Source organism: Trachypithecus francoisi, unplaced genomic scaffold (assembly GCF_009764315.1).
Source record: "Trachypithecus francoisi isolate TF-2019V2 unplaced genomic scaffold, Tfra_2.0 Lachesis_group3, whole genome shotgun sequence".
Lineage (NCBI taxonomy): Eukaryota > Metazoa > Chordata > Mammalia > Primates > Cercopithecidae > Trachypithecus > Trachypithecus francoisi.
The window spans coordinates 119,866,946-119,886,162 of NW_022681468.1; the positions used below are offsets into that span (position 1 = coordinate 119,866,946).

A 19,217-nucleotide genomic window follows, 5' to 3' on the forward strand; every position below is an offset into this window, starting at 1 on the left:
TTTTCAGTTCAACACTAATACAAAAGCCTCACCTAAAACTTACACAATCTTTCTAGGTTATCTGTAAATTATCCCTTAGCAGTTCCAAAACACTGCATCCCAAATAACATGAATAATAATCATAGTAGCAGAGGGTTTATGGCATGCGTAATCCAAAAGTAATTAAAATTTGCTTTAGAATACATTTTTGGTACCAAATGTACCTACTTATTCTCTGATTAGTTCTATACTTAAAATAGCTCGCATATTTTCTTGAGCAACAATTTAACAGAGGCACTACAAATTTGAAAAATCTACAAATAACTGCCCACACTTTACAGACTGACAACCGATTAACTTCAATACACCATAAAAATGCACACGGAGGAATCCATTTTTTCGACAAGATTTATGCCTGTACTTTCAAGGAACAACCAGTCATTGAATGCTCAAAACGATTACTCTGTCTCCAAAAAATTCTGGTCCCAAACTGCCAATTTATTGGTTTCTTAAGTAGGGGCAATCAAAAAGTTATTTTGATTGATTTCACCGTTTCTCTAGCATCTCATCTTTTCCCCTTCACATTTATCTATAGGCTAGACATACATTTAACATATTAAAATTAAGTGAGACTATTGGCTTTGACTGTAGTTTAAAAATATTTTTCAAAACGTATTCTCAGATGAAACACAAGCAGATTCGTGTTGTTCAGTGCAAACACATTGTGGTGGGCTTAACTTAAACTCAACGTATATTTCTTATATATAAATTGTTTTCATCTAAAGATTTTGACTTCGGCCTCTTAATAAACAAGTGGCCTTTTGCAAACAACTTCCTAAATGGTAATAAAGCCAATCCTCTCCTTTGCACGACAAATACTTCTTTACCCAGGAATGATGCTGCGCCGAAAATATTGGCTTAGGAATGTGGGCGGGGGTTCTCTGCGGCCACAGAATACAGCAGAAGTAACTGGCCTGTGTTAAGCGGATGGGCTCGGCCTCAGGGACAGGGTGCTGGGCTAAAAAAAAAAAAGCTCGCGGCGATCACCGGTGCCAGGGCTCTCCAGAAACGGAGCCCACCTAACCATTGCCCAGCACACTCGCTCGGCTCCACACGCGAGACCACCCCCGATCCGCACTAAGTCGGCCAACTGCGCTCTGGAGGCGGCGGCAGCCAGCGAGGGAGAAGGGGAACTTGAGAAGGGGAAGGCTGTCCCGGGGACCCGAAGAGGACAGCCCCGCTACCGGGAAACGGGTGAGGCATAAAACACTCCCGGCTTCAGGCCGACGCTTCCTGGCCTCTGGAAGCCCAGTCGGGGCGGCTGGGGGCGACGCGGCAGGGGGCTCCGCGCCCAGGCTCCCGCGGAGCTGCCACACGTGGAGGTTCCCACTTTGGGGTCGCGGCCGCAGCAGCACCGGGCGGGATGCTGTCCGCATCCGGCCGCGGCCTGCGAGGAGACGCCTGCCCCGAGCCCCGCGGCCCCGGCCCCCGTCCGCCCTCCCTCCCTGCTCGGTGGCCTCGTACTCACGCTGACTTCATGGCAGCAGGCTCCACGCCGCCCAAACGCGCGCACGGGACGGCGAGCTGGCGAAGACTGCGGGACGTTAGGACCGGCAGCAGGAACGCGGACTCCGCGGCTAAAGCGCGGTGCTCTGCGAAGCCGGCGGCGACGCTAAGAGCCCAGGTGAGCTCCCGCCTGGCGCATTTCAAACGGGCCAATCAGTGCCCGTCCGCAGGGAGCCGCAGGACCTCCGAGGAAGTGACTGCGCTACCGGAAGTGGCGTTTGTCTCCTAGGCGACCGACGCTAAAAGGGCGGCGGAGTTGTGTGTCAGGGCTGGAGGGAGATCTTGAGGTATGGTATTTAAACTCTTCCGCCTTGCGATGAGGATATTGAGGGTTTCTTTTCCTCCATCACAAGAAGTTCAATGGAGGGGCCTTTCCAGGGTTGATTCAGAGGTCGGAATGTCGTTCTGGTGAAAAGTGTTGTATTCCTGTGCTGTGCCCTGCTCCGAGTCTCAGGCTCCCTCTGTCTGCCTTCCAAGTCACCACATTATCTTGGCTTCTTTTCTCTCTCTGATTCAACTTTCCTGGGTTTCCCTCCAGCTCTGTCCTATATGTACATTATTTTATCAAATCTTTTTTTTTCCTTTTTTGTTTTTTGAGATGGAGTTGCCCTGTCGCCCAGGCTGCAGTCTTCAGCTCACCTCAGCAACCTTCGCCTCCCAGGTTCAAGCAATTCTCCTGCCTCAGCCTCCCAAGTAGCTGGGATTACAGGTGCGCACCACCACGCCCAGCTAATTTTTGTATTTTTAGTAGAGATGAGGTTTCACCATATTGGCCAGGGTGGTCCGGAACTCCTGACTTCAGGTGATCCGCCTACCTTGGCCTCCCAAAGTGCTGGGATTACAGGCGTGAGCCACCGCGCCCGGCCTATTTTTATCTAATCTTGATTGTGTTTGATCCTTGCCTTACGGAGATGAATAAAATTTGGTCTTTACCCTTGAAGAGTAGGTTCTAAAGGGCAACCTTTAGAACCTACTCTCTTGCCTTAGATGAACTGATTCTATATCACTTCAGTCTTTGATCCTAAGCCGATGACTATCAAATACACATCTACACCTGGGCTCTCATGGAATTCTAGCCCCTTCTCAACTTCCTAAAGGACCACAGCACTGGTAAGGATAGTCACAATTTAATATCCTTGGCCCATATCGTTGGTGCTCAGGAAACAACACCCCAAAGTATGGCTCTTTGGCACACTGAGTGCTTTGAACTAAAGAAGATTGAAAGTGCCTCAGAGAAGCCTTAAAAGCAAAGTCTCTCTCTGACTTTCTCCTGCCTTCTTGTCTCCTACCCTTCTGTGTCTCCTAAAGCAAATAATAGAAATCAGAATTTCTGTTCCCCAAGGCGAGTCATGGAAACTAGAACCCCTTTTCACCCAAGCAAGCCAGAAACGTTATTCTAGAAAAACCTAGACATATTAATCTAGCCTTCCCCCACCTTTTTGTGTAAAAGCTGGCCATAAAGAAATTCTTTGATGTACCTTGTCATAAGACCCTTGTTCCAAAAGGGTCTTGCCCTACATTCAGGAAGAAGGAAAGCTACACAGAGAGGCCAAGAAGAATCTGAACAGACAGGACTTGCTGGGTTCCTCCTTCAGTCTGTTACCATTAGATCATACTCCTTTTGTCCAATCACATTTCTACACGGCTGTCCATTCTTCATCTCATGTAAGCATAAAAATGGACAGCTTTCTCTGGGTCTTTGGGTCTTCATTTCTGAAGGCACTTACACCACATAAAGCTGTGATTCAATAAATTAGTTATCCGTTTATCTTGTTAACCTGTCTTTTGTTATGGTAATGTCAGCTGTGACCCTTAAGATGGGTAAAGAAAAGTATCACCTTTTCCACCCCTACATTGCACATTAGGATGGTTCCAATTTTTGCTATTACAGATACAGCTATAGTGAATAAACTTGGAAATTTATACAATGCAGGTAAATATGTAGGACACATTTCTAGAAACAGAATTGCTGAGTCAAAGTATACACATGTGTAACATTTCACAGATATTGCAAATTGTTCTCCATAAGCTGTCCAAATGTACACTCCCACCAGCCTGTATGAGAGTGCCTATTTCTCCACAATTCTCAAAGTGTTATCAAACTTTTCGGTAGATATCAATCTATTGATATCTGTTATCAACTGGTGAGAAAAAACATGTAGTTAAATTTTTCATTTATTTTCAGATAAATGATGTTCTCTGTTCATGTATTTAAGAGCCCTTTTGATTCCTTCTCTATGAACTGTGTTCATATTCTTTGCCTCTTTGTTCTATTGGTTGTTAGTTTTTCTTAATGAGTTGTGAAAGTTCTTATATTAAAAAAATTGGTCCTCATCCAAAATACGAGTTTAAATATTTTTATTGTTCACATTTAGGTTATTTTTATTTGTGTATGTTTTGTGACAGCTTAGAAAAAATTTCAGGTAGACAGATTTGTCTGTCTTTTATGGCTTCTGTTTTGTGTCATACTAGAAAAATATATCCATTCTGAGTTTTTTATTTTATTACCCATTTTTTGTTTCCTAGTGCTTTTATTGCTTTGCTTCTTATGTGGAAGTCTTTGAATCATTAGGACTTTGCTGTCAAGCTAGAGTTTGTTATTTTGTTTGTTTGTTTTATTTTTTGAGACGGAGTCTCTGTCACCCAGCCTGGAGTGCAGTGGCACAATCTTGGCTCACTGCAACTTCCACCTCTGGGGTTCAAGCGATTCTCCTGCCTTGGCCTCCCGAGTAGCTGGGACTACAGGCGCGTGCCACCGTGCCCGGCTAATTTTTTTGTGTTTTTAGTAGAGATGGGGTTTCACCATGCTGGCCACGCTGGTCTCGAACTCGTGACCTCAAGTGATCCACCTGCCTCGGCCTCCCAAAGTGCTGGGATTACAGGCCTGAGCCACCGTGCCTGGCCTAGAGTTTGGAATGTTTATCATTTCGGAATTGGGCTTGGTTGCTGATTACTTATCTCCTAGTTGCTCTTCAGTTTAGCTTCTACCTCAGACTTTCCATTGGACCTTTTGTCACCAAAATTACCACTGCCTCGATGCTAAATCTAATTGACCATTGTCTGTCTTGACTTCTTAACAACACTAAAAAATGTTGCCCATTCCTTTCTTCCCATGCCTTTATTTTTTCTCCTAGCTGTCTAGCCCTTCTTTCTCAGTCTCCTTTGTGAGTTCTTTTTTTCTCCCTTAAATGTTGTGGTTCAGGGTTTAGAGCTGGTCACTAGGTGTACCTTCTCCCTAGGCACTCTCAAGCACTCATATGGCTTCATATACCATTCATGTTTGCTCTTCTGAGGTCCAGAGCCATATATCCAACTGTCTTCTGGATTCTCCACTTTGATATCCCACAAGCATCTCACACCTAACACATTCTAATCTCTTCTCCCAAACTTGCTGCCTCTCAGTGGATGGCATCTGCCAAGCCAGAGTCTAAGGCACCATTTTTGGCTTTTCTGTCTTCTGTCTCAATATTCAATCACTAAATCTTAACAGTTCTACATACTAAGCAGCCAAACCTCCAAACCGCTCCACTTTTCTCCATCTCCTTGGCCACCATCATCTCTTGTCTAATGAAGACAGCAATGTCCTAACAGGCCTCTCTGCTGCCACCTTCCAATCCAGTTTCCATTTTGCTCCCCTCTAAATCACAGACCTGATTATGTCACACACCTGTATGAAACTCTGCAGTGCTTCGCCGTTGTTGGAGACCCACCACAGGGTCCTGAGGCGCTTCCTCTGGGGCTCACCACCCATCACTGGCCCGTCCCCTGCAGTCATGTTGAACTGCAGTGCCCTGAACACGCTGGGCTCACATGCCATTCTCTGTGCTGTCACGCTCTTCTCCCTCCTTTCCTCTGACAATGCCTTGCCTTTACTTCTCTGCAGATCTGCTAGCTACCCTGCTGTGGATACTGGGCCCCGTGGTACAGCCCTCACGCCCCCAAAACTGCCCTTTCCCACTCACTGCACCTGTTGACTTGTTTCAGCACTCACATTCCAATTGGCAGTCACTGTTCATTCCTGTCTCCTCTACTGGCTTATCCCCACAGCCTCACTAGATGGCATTGTTGCATGCCCAGTGCCTAGCAGCGCAGGTGCCCCATACATGGCTTGAAGGGATGAATGAATTATCCCTTCAAAGAACACTCCAGTTGAGGACCCAGTTACACCGCACCACCTCCAGCTTCTCTTCAGGTCAGTTTCTTCTTCCTCCCTCACTTCTGTATTAAAGCTCTCTGGCTTATTAATTTCCTTAAAACTACCAAATAATTACATCATTTCTCTATTCAAAAATAGCAAAGGGCTCCCTGTAGCCATTAAAAGATTTGCATTTTACTGTAGAATTAGAGATCCAGGGCCGGAGTGAGGGTAGGAGGGTGGGGAGAGGAGAACTGAGGGGCTTTTTTCTTTCTAAAGTCAAGTATTTTAGGTATAATTTACATACAGTAAAACGGACCCTTTTTAGTTGTATTGTTCTATGTATTTGACAAATATATAGTGTGCTGTAACCACATCAAATGTATATTTCCATCACAGTGGAAAATTCTCTGTGCTGCCCCTACTCCCAGGCCTTGGCAGCCACTTTTCTGATTTTCTTCCCTATACTTTTGCCTTTTCCAGCATGTCTTTTCTTTCACTAAGCATAATGCTTTGATATTCAACAACGTGTTGCGTGTACCAGTAATTTGTTCCCTTTTTGTTGCTGAGTCTATTCCACTGTGTGAATGCCGGACAATTTATTCATTCACCAGTTGGACATTTAGATTGTTTCTACTTTCTGGAGATTATGAAACTGGTATAATTATTTGTGTAAAAGTCTTTATGTCGGTGTATTTCTCTTAGGTGGGATTGTGGGTCTTATGGTAAGTTTAACTTTATTAGAAACTATTAAATTGGACCAGGAGAGTCTTATCCAAATCATTGAAGAGGGGCTGACACTACACAAATTTGAAACCATATATTAATCCAAACACCCAGACAAGCAAGTCCAGCTGTGGGAACCAAGTAAACACCAATGACCAGAAACTGCTGAAGCCCAGTGTGTTTGAGGGGAGGCAGTAAAATGGAGACAGCACTGCCTTGGGAGCCTGGACATGCTGCACACGCTGTTCCCTCCCAGGGCCTGCTGGTCACTCAGTGGCCCTGGAAACATTGTCTCAGGTTCCCAGGCCATGAATCTCTCTCACCAGGCCATTTGTAACATGGATGATTAGATGTTAATGTTTACATACACAAAACACAAATTAATAAAATCAACGTGTGTGTGTGTGTGTATGTGTGTGTGTATTGGGGGGTTGGGGGACTGTAAAATTTACAGAAAAAGAAACAAATGACTTGAACTATATTTCAAATAAATAACATACACAGAAAGGGGGAAAAACCCCAGATAACTGTGACTATTTAGAATCAAGCTTGCCTTCAGGCTCAAGACAAAAAAAACTTGAAACGTGTTGAATTCTAATTAGTAGGCACTGACATTAGTTGATAATTCTGAAACAACATTCTGTACATTCTAGGGTTAAGCAAATAAAATGTATTATGGGCTGGGCGAGGTGGCTCGTGCCTATAATCCCAGCATGCTGGGAAGCTGAGGCAGGTCTATCACCTGAGGTCAGGAATTCGAGACCAGCCTGGCCAACATGATGAAACCGTGTCTCTACTAAAAATACAAAAATTAGCCAGGCATTGTGGCACATGCCTGTAATCCCAGCTACTCAGGAGGCTGAGGCAGAAGAATTGCTTGAACACGGGAGGCAGAGGTTGCAGTGAGCCAACGTCGTGCCACAGCTCTCCACCCGGGCAACAGAGTGAGACTTGGTCTCAAAAAAAAAAATTAAAAATAATAAAATAAACCGTATTGTGGCTAACGGGAGTCAGGTTTCTCACTGTTGGAAAAGGGGGGAAAGGAGAAAAGGTGAAAGTAGAAAACTACCTGGGAATTCTTTGCCCTATTTTGCAACATTTTTCTAAGTCCGAAATTGTGTTTAAAAATGGTTGGACTATATCAGTGCCTCTAAACTCCCTTATATTAAAAATTACCTACAGTTTTAGCTAAAAATGTGAAACTACAGGATCCCCTCCCCCACTGTGGGTAGTCTGTGTCAGTACGTTTGGGCCTGAGAATCTGCATTATACATCATCAGACAAATTTTAAAAGCGCTGAATTAAATGATCTTTGAGGGCCTTTCCTTCTGTGTTCTGGAGGAGGCAAAAAAGTTCAGCCTGTTTCAGAAATCTGTTGCTTAGCATTAAGAGAATGAGCGTGGCAACTGTCTGAAGTTCATTTCTTACGAGTTGACACATTCCATACAAGTACCAAGAGACATAGGAAAGCCCTACGGGCAATTTCTTACAGGAAAAAAATCAGGCAAATCTCAGAATTCTTCAAAAGTCAAGTCATCCAGGTATCTTCTGGAGTTAACATCCTTCCGGTAGAACAAGTACCTGCCAGCCTTGGGACCCCTCTACTTAGCACAACCTGCAGTGCCTTCCCCCGACAAGCTGACAAGACTGGCTCCTTTATGCCCATTAAGTCTTCTTCAAATGTCAGCTTATCAGAGTGACCATCAATTCACATGCCCTACTAGACTTAGTTTCTTTACAACACTTATTATCTGGATTCATCTATACATCTTGTCTGCCTGCCCAACCAGAACACTAGCCTCTTTGGGGAGGGACATTATAGGTTTTTTTCATTTGCGTATCCCCAGTTCCTAGGACAGTGGCCATTCTATACATCCTAAGCACTAACTATTCATTGAATGATTTACTGATGTACATGTGTACAGGGATCTGTTTCTCATGGTGAATGAACACGCAGTGTGGTAGATAAAACAACCAAATTAAGTGGCAAACAGGATGACTTTATGATAATAAATAAATTCTGTTTATTTTTTTCTCTCACATAGTTCAAGAAAACCAGACATTAGTGTAAGTTGGAGAACATCTGAGTTTGAAAACAGGTCTTTGCCTTAATGGATTGTTGACTAGAAAATCGGAGGCTGACATTCAAATAATATGTTTTGAAGTGTTGTACAACACTTCCAGAAAAACTTCAGCAGACCAAATATTTAAACTGCTTTATACTCAGAAGGCCTCTAAATTTCCCACAACATCCTACCAACAATTACAAATTCTTTTTTTTTTTTTTTTTAGGCAGGGTCTCACCCTGTTGCCCAGTCTGGAGTGCAATGGTGCAATCATAGCTCACTGCAGCATCCAACTCCTGGGTTCAGGGAATCCTCCCACATCACCCTCCACAGTAGCTAGGACCACAGGTGTGCACCACCACAGCCAGCTAGTTTTAAAATTTTTTAATAGAGACAGTGTCTGGCTCTATTGTCCAGGCTGGTCCCAAACCCCTAGGCTCTAGCAGTCCTCCGACTTCAGCCTCCGAAAGTGCTGGGATTACAGGCATGAGCCGCTGCATCCAGCTACAGATTAATTCATTCATTCGTTCTTTCTTTATTTTAAGACTAGTCAAGTGCAGTAGTGAGAAGAGGGGAAGAGTAGAACAAGGAGCTTGATCTGTAACTGACTGTGAACAATGAATTGAGCTAACTCACTACCTTCAGACCAGCCAAAAATTAATTTCTTTAGAAAAAAGATGAGAATTATTTTCTAAAAAAAAAAGCAATGGAACCCCTTCAATGGGTAAAGGGAGGTAAAGTTAACTGAATGGCCTTATTCATACACATTCAAGTTTTATCACAGTTGTAAGGTCTGGTAAATTTTAGAGTAGCGCTTCTTAAGGGGAGCGAGGAGAGGTACATTCCATTAGGAATGTGCCACCCTCCCCACCATAGCCTTTTTTGAGACAATGCCATGGTGAGCAATTGTTACCAATGGGAATGTGTCACATCTCTTAAATGTAGTGAGACACTTTTTAAAAATTGAGACCCGTTCCAGTGAGGTCTTTAGCTGACCCCCTGCCAACCTTTTAGACTTTCTGAAATGGCTTGGATGAAATTATACTCACATTAGACATCTAATGCCTATTACTTAATACTTAATAATAATTAATATATTTGAACCCTTTCTCATTTTGCAGTGGAAACTTTCAAATCAGTGTGCTGCAAACTGCTGTAAAATTCTGATTTATAACACTGTCCCCAAAAGTATATAATGGGACTAAAGTTTACCAAACTTATTATAAATGTTATGAAACATTGGATGTTATTTTGTTGATTTAACATTTCATTTTCATCATTAATCATGTGAAAAAGCAACATAAGCAAAGATTAAATAATCTAAAAATCCTTCAAATTGATCACTCATTACTTCATTTCTTACTGAGCTAAACATTATTTTGTTATCTATAAAGTAGAGAATTTAAAACACTGTATGTCTTTGGCATTACTAGAAAGGGGTATTTAAACTTTGTACCTATTTTTGCCATAAAATTGAAGTTACAGTAAGATGAAATGGAAGCTCACGGCCCTGTTGATGTGGAATTCCACTAATAATGTCAGATTGTTGCCAAAAAAACAAATTTTGTCATGCAGCTTGCAATTAATGTACCAAAAATTTACCAGCCCATACAATGTTATCATCTGCCTTCCCCAGATAATAATCTAATAATAATAATTATTATTAGATTATTATCAGATAATAAAGTAAACAGATAATAAAACTAATGAAATCATATTTCTTGACCACTCTCATCCAATATAAATTGTTACTTGTCCTTAGAGGATTAGACAGTGAGCTATTTACAAGGCCATTCAAATGTCTGGGCTAGTTAATGGTAGAGGCAGTAGTCTAAGATGTGGGGTATTCCTGAGTCAGCAAAAAGGATCTTGCATTGTGAGGAAGGCCCCCTAAGTAATTACCAAGTGCAGATCAGGGTTTGATGGGCCTCTGTCAAAAGTTGTTTTGCATCCGCATTTCTGTGTTCCCTGAAAACACCATGAAATACTGAACTTTAATCAGTAATACAACAAATGAGAAAATTCTCAGTGTTTTAGAACTATTCAGAGCAGAAAACTCTGGAACATAAAATGGGGGGTATGCCTTAGTTGGTGAGTTGCTAAAACTTGAGATCAGGCGAAGCGAAGCTGATAGGTCCAATGCCTTCTGGAATGTGTAACACCAGCAGTTCTTCAAGTTTGGCCTCTGGCCCTCCTGTATTAGAAGCATCTGGGAGACTTGCTGCAGTGCAGATCTCCTCTACAAAACCTACATTTAACCTAGTGAAGCAGAACCCCCTGGTTTTCCCCAGGAGTCTGCATTTCTCACAAGCTTACTAGATGTTTCTGATTCACAGTAAAGCTTGAGAACATTATATGTGACCACCCCACTGGCAAGGTCATTAACATCTTATGCATATGGATACCAAATTTTGCAATATATTTGAAATCCTGAAGCAATATCAAATGTATGACATCCCCAAATATAGCAATTTCCATTGGTTTAAAATGTGGCAGATGAGCACAACCAATTGGGATTAACTCAGCCAATTCTTATAGTTTAACACATTTTACCTGCACCGAATAATACTTTGCAGATCAAACTGGCAACCAGAAAACAGCATAACAGAACACACGACACCCTGATGTGGATTTTTAAGAAAAAAACTGACAAATTCCAAATCCATAATGACATTGAGAACTTGCACTTTGAAGGCAGAATGGACTTGTGGGAAGATAGGACTCCCCTTCTGTTCTCCCTTCACTAGGGGGAGAAGGGAAGAAGGTCTCTCCCCAAACAGCTCTCTTCATTCTGGAATGTTTTCCCAGTCCCCAAGGCGCTCAGTGACCAACTTCCTTTCTCAGGTCCTCCTAGTGACTGACCTGGCTCATTCTCCCAAAGTAGTCGACAGGCCACTACGAGAGCTCTTGAGAGAAGCTTTGTGACATGAAATTCATCAAATGAAGCAAGATTCATTTTTAAATAATATTACAAAGCTCCAGAGTAATATGCTTAATCTAATTGTTTAAATAGAATAAAAAACTCCATTTTAAGTAAATTTAAAATTAATGAAATATCAATAGTTTGCCTTAACAAGGACTTGCTTGAACCATGCTCTCCTTTTAAAATCACACACACAGAACCAGTGTACATTGGGAGAAATTTCCCCAGCTGAATACCTTTTTGACATGAATTCATTCAAAAGACACCAACCATTATGAATATTTTAGGCCATGATAAGCTGTAACCGCCTCCGGCTTGTGGTGGTTAGGGTGTTGCAGCTTTATGTTGACATTTGGCATGAAAAGCTTATGGTCTGAGTCATGTTTCTTTTTTGTGTAATTCCGGCTTGGGAATCCGATACAGAGCAGCTGAGAAATAAATTATGTTGCTGAGGCTGAGGATGATGCACAGAAGTATGGCTCCGGCTATGTGAGAGAAAGAGAAGGGCTTGGAGGTGGCTAAGAGCCATTCCTTCCTCAGAGTCTTGTCCAGAAGTATGGCCTCCATCTGCATATGCGTGGCCAGGATCACACACACATGAAACAGCTGGTGACTGTGACCTATGGCAAACACAAAAGGCCGTCAAGATCAGCAGTGAAAAGGAATGAGTACTGATACATGCTATGGCATGTATGCTAAAAATGATGCTAAGTGAAAGAAACCAGACAGGAGACCACATATTATATGAAATCTCCAGAATATGCAAATCCATAAAGACAGAGAGTAGAGTAGTGGCTGCCTCAAGCGGGGTGAGAACAGGGATTAACAGTGCATGGGTCTGATGGAGGGGATGAAAATGTTCTAAAACTGATGTATGGTGAATTTACTGAAAATATCATAAAATTGTATACTTGACATTGGGGAATTATTGAATATGTGATATACACCTTAATAAATTTATTTTTAAGAAGCAATATGGGAAAAATAAAAGGCCCATCAGAGAAAACCAAATCCAAATTCTTTTTTAAAACAACTATCCACCAGTCTCATTTTTCAGATGAAAAAATTAGGCACCAAAGGTCATCTCTGGCGAGCCAGCACTGATCAGCTCAGAGTTTCATTCAATGCTGAGGGAGAAGCTGGCTGAATTTTCTGTTGGCCACTAACCAAGTGGACCTCTCCCTACTGCCAGTTAGTCACAGATATGACCAGGATTCTTCCTCGCCAGTGCCATGCTGGACCCAGCTTACATGGTGCTCATCACAGAGCCTGGGAGCACAGTAGAGGGTAGTGGGAGTGACAGGGACAGGGACATGCTGGGTGGTTGGTAGTTGGCGAGGAAACAAGTCCAATGCCTAGGGTCAGGGGTAGCTTTGGGGGACAACACTCAGACCCCAGGAGTAAGGAGGAGATCACATGTGTCATGGGCTGAATGATGTCCCTGAAAAATACATGTGCTGAAGTCTTAACCCCCAGAATGAGACCGTATTTGCAGATAGGATCTTTAGAGAAATAATTAGGTAAAAATGAAATCTCTATGATGGGCCTAATCCACTGTGACTGGTGTCCTTATAAGAAAAGGAGGTTAGGCCAGGCACGGTGGCTCATGCCTGTAATCTCAGCACTCTGGGAGGCTGAGGTGGGCAGATGATGAGGTCAGGAGATCAAGACCATTCTGGCTAACATAATGAAACCCCATCTCTACTAAAAATACAAAAATTAGCCAGGCATGGTGGCGGGCACCTGTAATCCCAGCTACTCAGGAGGCTGAGGCAGGAGAATGGCGTGAACCCAGGAGGCGGAGCTTGCAGGGAGCCGAGATTGCGCCACTGCACTCCAGCCTGGGTGACAGACAGAGACTTCTGTCTCAAAAAAAGAAAGGAGGTTAGGACACAGACATGCATGTATATAGAGAAAAAGATCATGTAAAGACAGATGGAAAGAATGGCCATCAAGCCAAAGAGGAGGCCTCTGGAGAAACCAACTCTGCCAACACTTTGATCTCAGATTTCCAGCCTCCGGAATTGTGAGAAAATAAATTTCAGTTGTTTAGGCCACAACAGTCTGTGATACTTTGTTATGGCAGCCCTAGCAAACTAATACAACATAAAAGTTAAATAAGGATTCTCTTTTGGTTTAAAAAAAATAAAATAAAAAGGCTGGGCATGGTGGCTCACACCTGTAATCCCAGAACTTTGGGAGGCCAAGGCAGGAGGATTGCTTGAACCCAGGAATTTTGAGACCAGCCTGGGCAACACAGTGAGATCCCATCTCTAGAAAAATTGAAAATTTAGTGTTGCACCCTCAGGACCTATCTCAGAAGAAATACTCAATAAATGTGTCCTAGGACTTGACCCAGCCTGGCCACCTCTACTATTGAGCAGGAGCAGAATTAGGAATAAGAATGTAGAAGGGTTGAGGATTCTCAAGTGGATGTCTGACAAGTTTCCTACAACAGGGAGCTGTGAGGCCCCCAGTATCTGTCTCTAGGAAGAAGGTGTGCCTGGAGCTGCCATGCCTGCCTTACTCAAGCTATACTAATGGGCGGTGTATGATTTCCAAATGTGTATGTGATGCAGCAAAGTGGTTTCATCTCAAGCAGAGAGCTGTGCTCTCAGGACACAGGGCAAAGCAGAGCGGTAACTAGCCACCTTCTCCAGCTGACGCTCAAACCTGTCTCCACTGGGGCGTGAGATAAAAGAAAGAGCCATCAGCATTGGATGTATCTGAAATGTGGCTGCAGCAGGAAGAGTGATTTCAACAATCCTGCCTAACAGGAATAGGGAGGAGCTTCCTGTGGGCCAGGCCAGCACTTCCCAGGAAACCTGGGGCTCATGGCCAGAGAGGGATTCCCACCTCCAGCAGACTGTTAGTTAAGGACTGAGAATGTCCCAAATCTTGTTAATGATCTGTCATGAACTATTGTCTAGGAAATGTCTCCCAGAGGGGTGTTTTTCAGCTCTGTACCCCTAGGCCCAAGAAGATGGGACAGAGTTGAATGAATAAAATGTTATTAAGAAACCTGAGTGGTAGCAAAAGAAGGCCCAGGGCTATTTTTCCTGCAACCCCAAAACTTGCTACACAGCCACCTCTACTTCATCAAGGGGGGCTGGGGAGGTGGACATGGCAGTCAGGATGCTGGTGACTCCGATTCCCTGGCCTCTCCTTTTCCTCCTTTTTGGAAATCTGTTCTCTAAGCATTTTGCTAGTTACAACCCCTTCTGACACAACAAAAGAGGAAAAAGAGATAAAACTTTAATCAGATCAAACAAACTGCATCTGGCCACATCTCTTAGTGGAAGGAGATGGAAAATCAGGAACAAAATGGGCTTGGAGAGAAGCAAGCTCCCCACCCTGGTGGGGACAATGACTGGTCCTTTGATTCCCATGTACTCATCTAAGGAACTCTCACCCCAAAGTCTTGTCATCCTCACCAGAAGTGATGCAAGGATGCCTCCTCCTAACCAGTCCCATAGCCAGAGCAGAGGAGGCACATTCTGCAGGGCCCCACCCCTCCTTCCCTAGACAGAGTGGGGAAAGAACTCTGCCAGCAGGTGGAAACACCCGTGACTCTGACACCTTCTCTCCACCACATCATCTGGAACTTCATTGAGCTCGGGTTCATCTGGAGGATGACTCGGCCTCTGTGTGAGTATTGGGTTTCACTCCTGGAGTTTCTGGTTCAGGAGGTCTGTGGTGGGGCCTGAGAATCTGCATGTTCTCAGATGATGCTGATGCTGCTGGCTGACGACCACCCCTTGAGAAACCACTGTTCTACCATGAACTCCTGGCCCCCTCCTGCCCACCATGCTCAAGACAAAGAAAGATGCTTTCCCCTTTTCCCTTTTCTGCACAGCCGCCTGTTGTCTGGTACCCTCAGAGCCATCTTCATCCTGTCTTTCCTCTTCCTGTCCTTGGCTGCCCCCAATGTACTTTTTTTCTTCAGATAGAATCTCTCTCGCCCAGACTAGAGTGCAGTGCACCATCATGGCTCACTGCAGCCGCAACCTTCCAGGCTCAAGCCAACGCCTCCTGAGTAGCTGGGACCACAGGCACACGCCACCACACCCGGCTAATTTTTGTGTTTTTTTGTAGAAACAGGGCTTCACTGTGTCACTCAGGATTGTCCTGAGCACAGGCTCAAGTAATCTGCCCACCTTGGCCTCCCAAAGTGCTGGGATTACATGCATGAGCCACCACACCCAGCCCCAATGTTCATTTAATAATGGGATCCATGTTCTGGATGACAACAGGACACACTGGCTCCATACCCCATCAGAATGCGTTAGGCTCCTGGGCCCACTTGCCCTTCATCCTGCCCATACTACCTAACAGTGCACCTGCTGCGGACATCCTGGCCTCTGTCAACTTGCAGTGGTACTCACCTTGGCCTCTCTCCCTGCCCCTCCCTGCCCTTTGCAGCTCCATGCGCTAGAGTCCGGGACAGGACACTGCCCAGCCAGGTGGGCAATGAGCAGAGCAGCAGGGCTGTTGCCCACTCACCGATGTAGTCAAAGCGTCCTGGGGCTAGGCGCTCCGGCAGGTGTGCAGAGTACAAGAAAGAGGCCAGGAGGGTCATGATCATGTGCTTCTGGTGGTAGGAGGTGGCTTCATTTTGTGCACTCTCCCCAGGGAACAGGAATAGCTGCAGGTGTTTAAAGAAACATCGGGTCTTGAGAGGACAGGCCTGAGGCAGGCCTTCTTCCTTCTCAGCACCTGCAGCTGGGACTCTGGGGGCTCTGACACCCACACACGTCAGTACACACACACAAAGTCCAGAGGCCAAGGCCCTCACCTCCTCAGGTCTGTGGCCTGGGAGAGGAAACTCAGGCACCATGGGAGCGGAACTCCTATCCTGAGTGTGGTCGATTGAGACTCGAGACTATTGTATTTCAATCCCCTAAATGCTCGTGAGAGTCTTTTGGGTTATTTACTTACTGAAGCAGGGAGAAAAAGGAAAGGAGGAAGGAATGGGAAAGGAAAAGAAAGACAAAAATCCTATTAGATAATTGGTACTCTTTCTGGGGGTAAAATGTAAGTACAATTGACTCTTAACATACAGGCTAGGGGCGCTGACCCCCTGCAGTCAAAAGTCCATGTACAACTTTGACTCCCCAAAACTTAATTACTAATAGCCTCCTGTTGACTGGAAACCTCACCTGTAACAAACTGCCAATTAACACATATTTTGTATATGTATTATATACTGTATTCTTACAATAAAGTAAGCTAGAGAAAAGCAAGTGTTATTGAGAATCCTGAGGAGGAGGAAGAAGAAAAGGGGTTGGTCTTGCTGTCTCCTGAGTGGCGGAGGTGGAAGAAAACCCATGTATAAGTTCAAACCCGTGTTTGAGGGTCAATTGTATAGTGGATTCAAGCTGGAACTTACTTTTTATCAGCACATCCATTGAACTGGTGCTCCTAATTAAGGCTTTAAGGCCTAGAAATCCCTGGAAGGCCTTCTGAGTCATCCAAAAGTATCAATCGTGGCGACTATACTGTTTCAGAGCTAAGTGTAGTTTTTGTATTATTGTTATAAACAGTCATAGTAGCCACCACTTACCGAGGGCAGCAAACCAGGCCTCTTACGTGCATCATTTCACCTGAGCCACAATTATCATAAGGCGGACTCCATTTTCCCCATTTTGCAGATGAGGAGAGTGGGCCAGAGGGTGACTTGCATATCACTTAGTGAGAAATGAAGTCAGGATCTGAATCCAGGCAGGCTGATTCCAACATCAACATCAGCACTTAGAACTGGACCTCCCCTTCCCTCTGCCCTCCTCTGACTCAGCCACATGCCAGAAGCACACGACGCTTGTCACAACACAGGACTTGCACTGCCTGATTTGGAGGCACATGGGACAGAATTGCTCTATCTGCTCTTGGTTTCCCGTGTGTGGTCTGCGCCCTCGAGGAAAGAGTGAGGGGAATGGGCTGCAGCCCCATCTTTGGCACTCCTCCAGACCCATAGAGGCAGAGCACAGAGAACGTGCTCAATGTCCCAGCTGCTGGGTGGAGCTCAGCCCCTCCCCTTGTCCCTCAGCCCTGCCATCTGGGCTTTATTCTTCAAGCCCACAGGACACTGCCTCTGGGAGGAAACTTCACTCACCGGGTACTGGATAGGCACTGCAGAGCCTATCAGATCCATTGTTTTGATTAATCCTCATTACCCCCTACAAAGGAGGGCTGGTACCCTCATGTACAGATGAGGAAACTAATCTGAGGCTCAGAGAGTTGCGTGCCCTGCCTGAGGTCACAAAGCCAGTGAGCAGTGGGACCAGAATTTGAACTCAAGCCCATATGGTTTGAAAGTGCATGGACTTTCCCCTTCTTGTCCTACTTGCTGTCCCTACTATACCCTCTTCCTTTATGCTCTCCATCTCGTTCCCATCGCTCCTTTAAGACCCTCGTTCATGCCTTTTCCTTCAGTATTAACAGTATACTGCTTGATGATGGAACAATGCATTCCCGAACTCTTGCTAACAGTCAGCACTTTACATGTTCTCTCTGTGTAATCCTCCCCACAGCCCATGAGGTGTTATCAAGCCCGGCTTACAGATGAGGGATATTGAGGCATAGAGAACTGGCCCAGGGACTGACAGCAAGTATTGGAGACCTGCCTGCAGAGCTCGCTCTCCTGCTCACTCCACTCAGCCCCGGGCTGCCTGCTCTGCCTGGCTCTATGACATTCCTGAGCCCCCAGTCATATTGTCAGTCAGGGCCTCTGTGCTTAGGCCATCTCCTAACCACTCCTCAAGTGCCACCAAGGCAGCACCTGGGTGCAGGGGAAAGAAAGATAGATCAGACTGTTACTGTGTCTATGTAGAAAAAGGAAGACATAAGAAATTCCATTTTGATCTGTACTAAGAAAAAATTTTCTTATTTCTTTTCTCAGTCTCTCATCCCACCTGACGAGAAATACCCACAGGTGTGGAGGGGCTGGCCCCCTTCACCTAGGTCTCGACTCCTGTTTTGTTCTACAGTTCCCATTGCAGTGCTGTGACCCCCAGAAGCTCAGGAAGACAACTGGCTTCCTGGTGTTGCCAACAGGCAGAGAGGAGATACAGCCAGTCCTTACCCTGTAGAAGATGGGGAGGGAGTCCCACATGTACGGATAAGCAAAGGCGAGCACACGAATCACCTTACAGAGTCTGGGCTTCTGGATTTCAAGAAACCTAAATGAGGGAAGGAAAGTGGGGAGGAAATGGAATGAAAAGAGTCTCAGTAAATTGCAGACGCACATGCATGCACACCGAGGGCCTGGTCATCAACAGACAAGCATTTTTGTACAAGCTCCTGTGGCCAGCAGCTTCTCCACCAGCCTCATCCATTCCTCCCACCCCAATGGAAGTGACAAAACTTCAGATGCAGAAAGATCTCCGGAGACACCATCTCTAGACCATGGGAAGCAGCAGTGCCCAGACTAAGCCAGAAAGGAGGCGCTTAACCCTCCAGGCAGAAACCCTTTGAGGGCCAAGTTACGTAACTGCCAAAGAGCCTTTTAAAACTGTAGTTGCTACAGGGACAGGGAATGAGTAGGGAGCATCGGGGGATCCACTGCCACAGACTCTTGGGGGGCACACTCTGCAAAGGCTGAGATGCACCTATCTAGTTGGAGCCCAAGTATTATCATGCAGGAGGCCTGGGTTGAAGTAGGCATTTGATCCTTGGAGAGCTTTCTGGAATATTTATACCACAAACAGGGATACTTGCCTTGGGAAAACTAAATAAACATGAAGTCTCCTTCTCTCCTTCGTTGCCACCCTCACCCAACCTCCAATCCAAGAGAGCTGACAGCAACATTAAAACAAGTGATGTT

At 44.9% G+C, this 19,217-nt stretch overlaps 3 protein-coding genes across 14 annotated transcripts in view; 1 reads left to right on the plus strand and 2 right to left on the minus strand.

The window, feature by feature from the left end:
- The window catches only part of KIF23 (kinesin family member 23), a 34,579-nt gene extending 32,846 nt beyond the window's left edge, over positions 1 to 1,733 (minus strand). For all 3 annotated transcript variants that reach the window (XM_033189578.1, XM_033189577.1, XM_033189576.1), the window contains exon 1: positions 1,508 to 1,733. In XM_033189578.1, coding sequence (XP_033045469.1) covers positions 1,508 to 1,518 — 11 coding nt within the window. In that variant the 5' untranslated portion in view covers positions 1,519 to 1,733. The remainder of the gene's footprint in view (positions 1 to 1,507) is intronic.
- On the plus strand, positions 947 to 19,140 carry LOC117070430. Of its 4 annotated transcripts, none has more exons than XM_033189588.1 (2): positions 947 to 1,832; positions 18,294 to 19,140. In XM_033189588.1, exon 1 carries the CDS (start codon positions 1,403 to 1,405, stop codon positions 1,772 to 1,774), a length of 372 nt encoding a protein of 123 aa, XP_033045479.1. In that variant the 5' UTR covers positions 947 to 1,402; the 3' UTR covers positions 1,775 to 1,832; positions 18,294 to 19,140. The 4 variants fall into 4 exon arrangements, 2 of the variants coding, with proteins under 2 accessions (XP_033045479.1, XP_033045480.1); XM_033189589.1 differs by lacking the exon at positions 18,294 to 19,140 and adding an exon at positions 11,317 to 12,312; XR_004431913.1 differs by lacking the exon at positions 947 to 1,832 and adding an exon at positions 2,213 to 2,254 and having other exon boundaries at positions 18,382 to 18,470.
- PAQR5 (progestin and adipoQ receptor family member 5) overlaps positions 8,407 to 19,217 on the minus strand; it is a 115,122-nt gene continuing 104,311 nt past the window's right edge. For all 7 annotated transcript variants that reach the window (XM_033189585.1, XM_033189580.1, XM_033189582.1 and 4 more), the window contains 3 exons: positions 18,477 to 18,573; positions 15,899 to 16,040; positions 8,407 to 12,015 (listed from right to left, as the gene is read on the minus strand). In XM_033189585.1, coding sequence (XP_033045476.1) covers positions 11,774 to 12,015; positions 15,899 to 16,040; positions 18,477 to 18,573 — 481 coding nt within the window. In that variant the 3' untranslated portion in view covers positions 8,407 to 11,773. The remainder of the gene's footprint in view (positions 12,016 to 15,898; positions 16,041 to 18,476; positions 18,574 to 19,217) is intronic.

Excerpts from the sequence above, each read along its gene's own strand:
- LOC117070430 (XM_033189588.1), top strand. The coding sequence starts at position 1,403 with ATGCTGTCCGCATCCGGCCGCGGCCTGCGAGGAGACGCCTGCCCCGAG.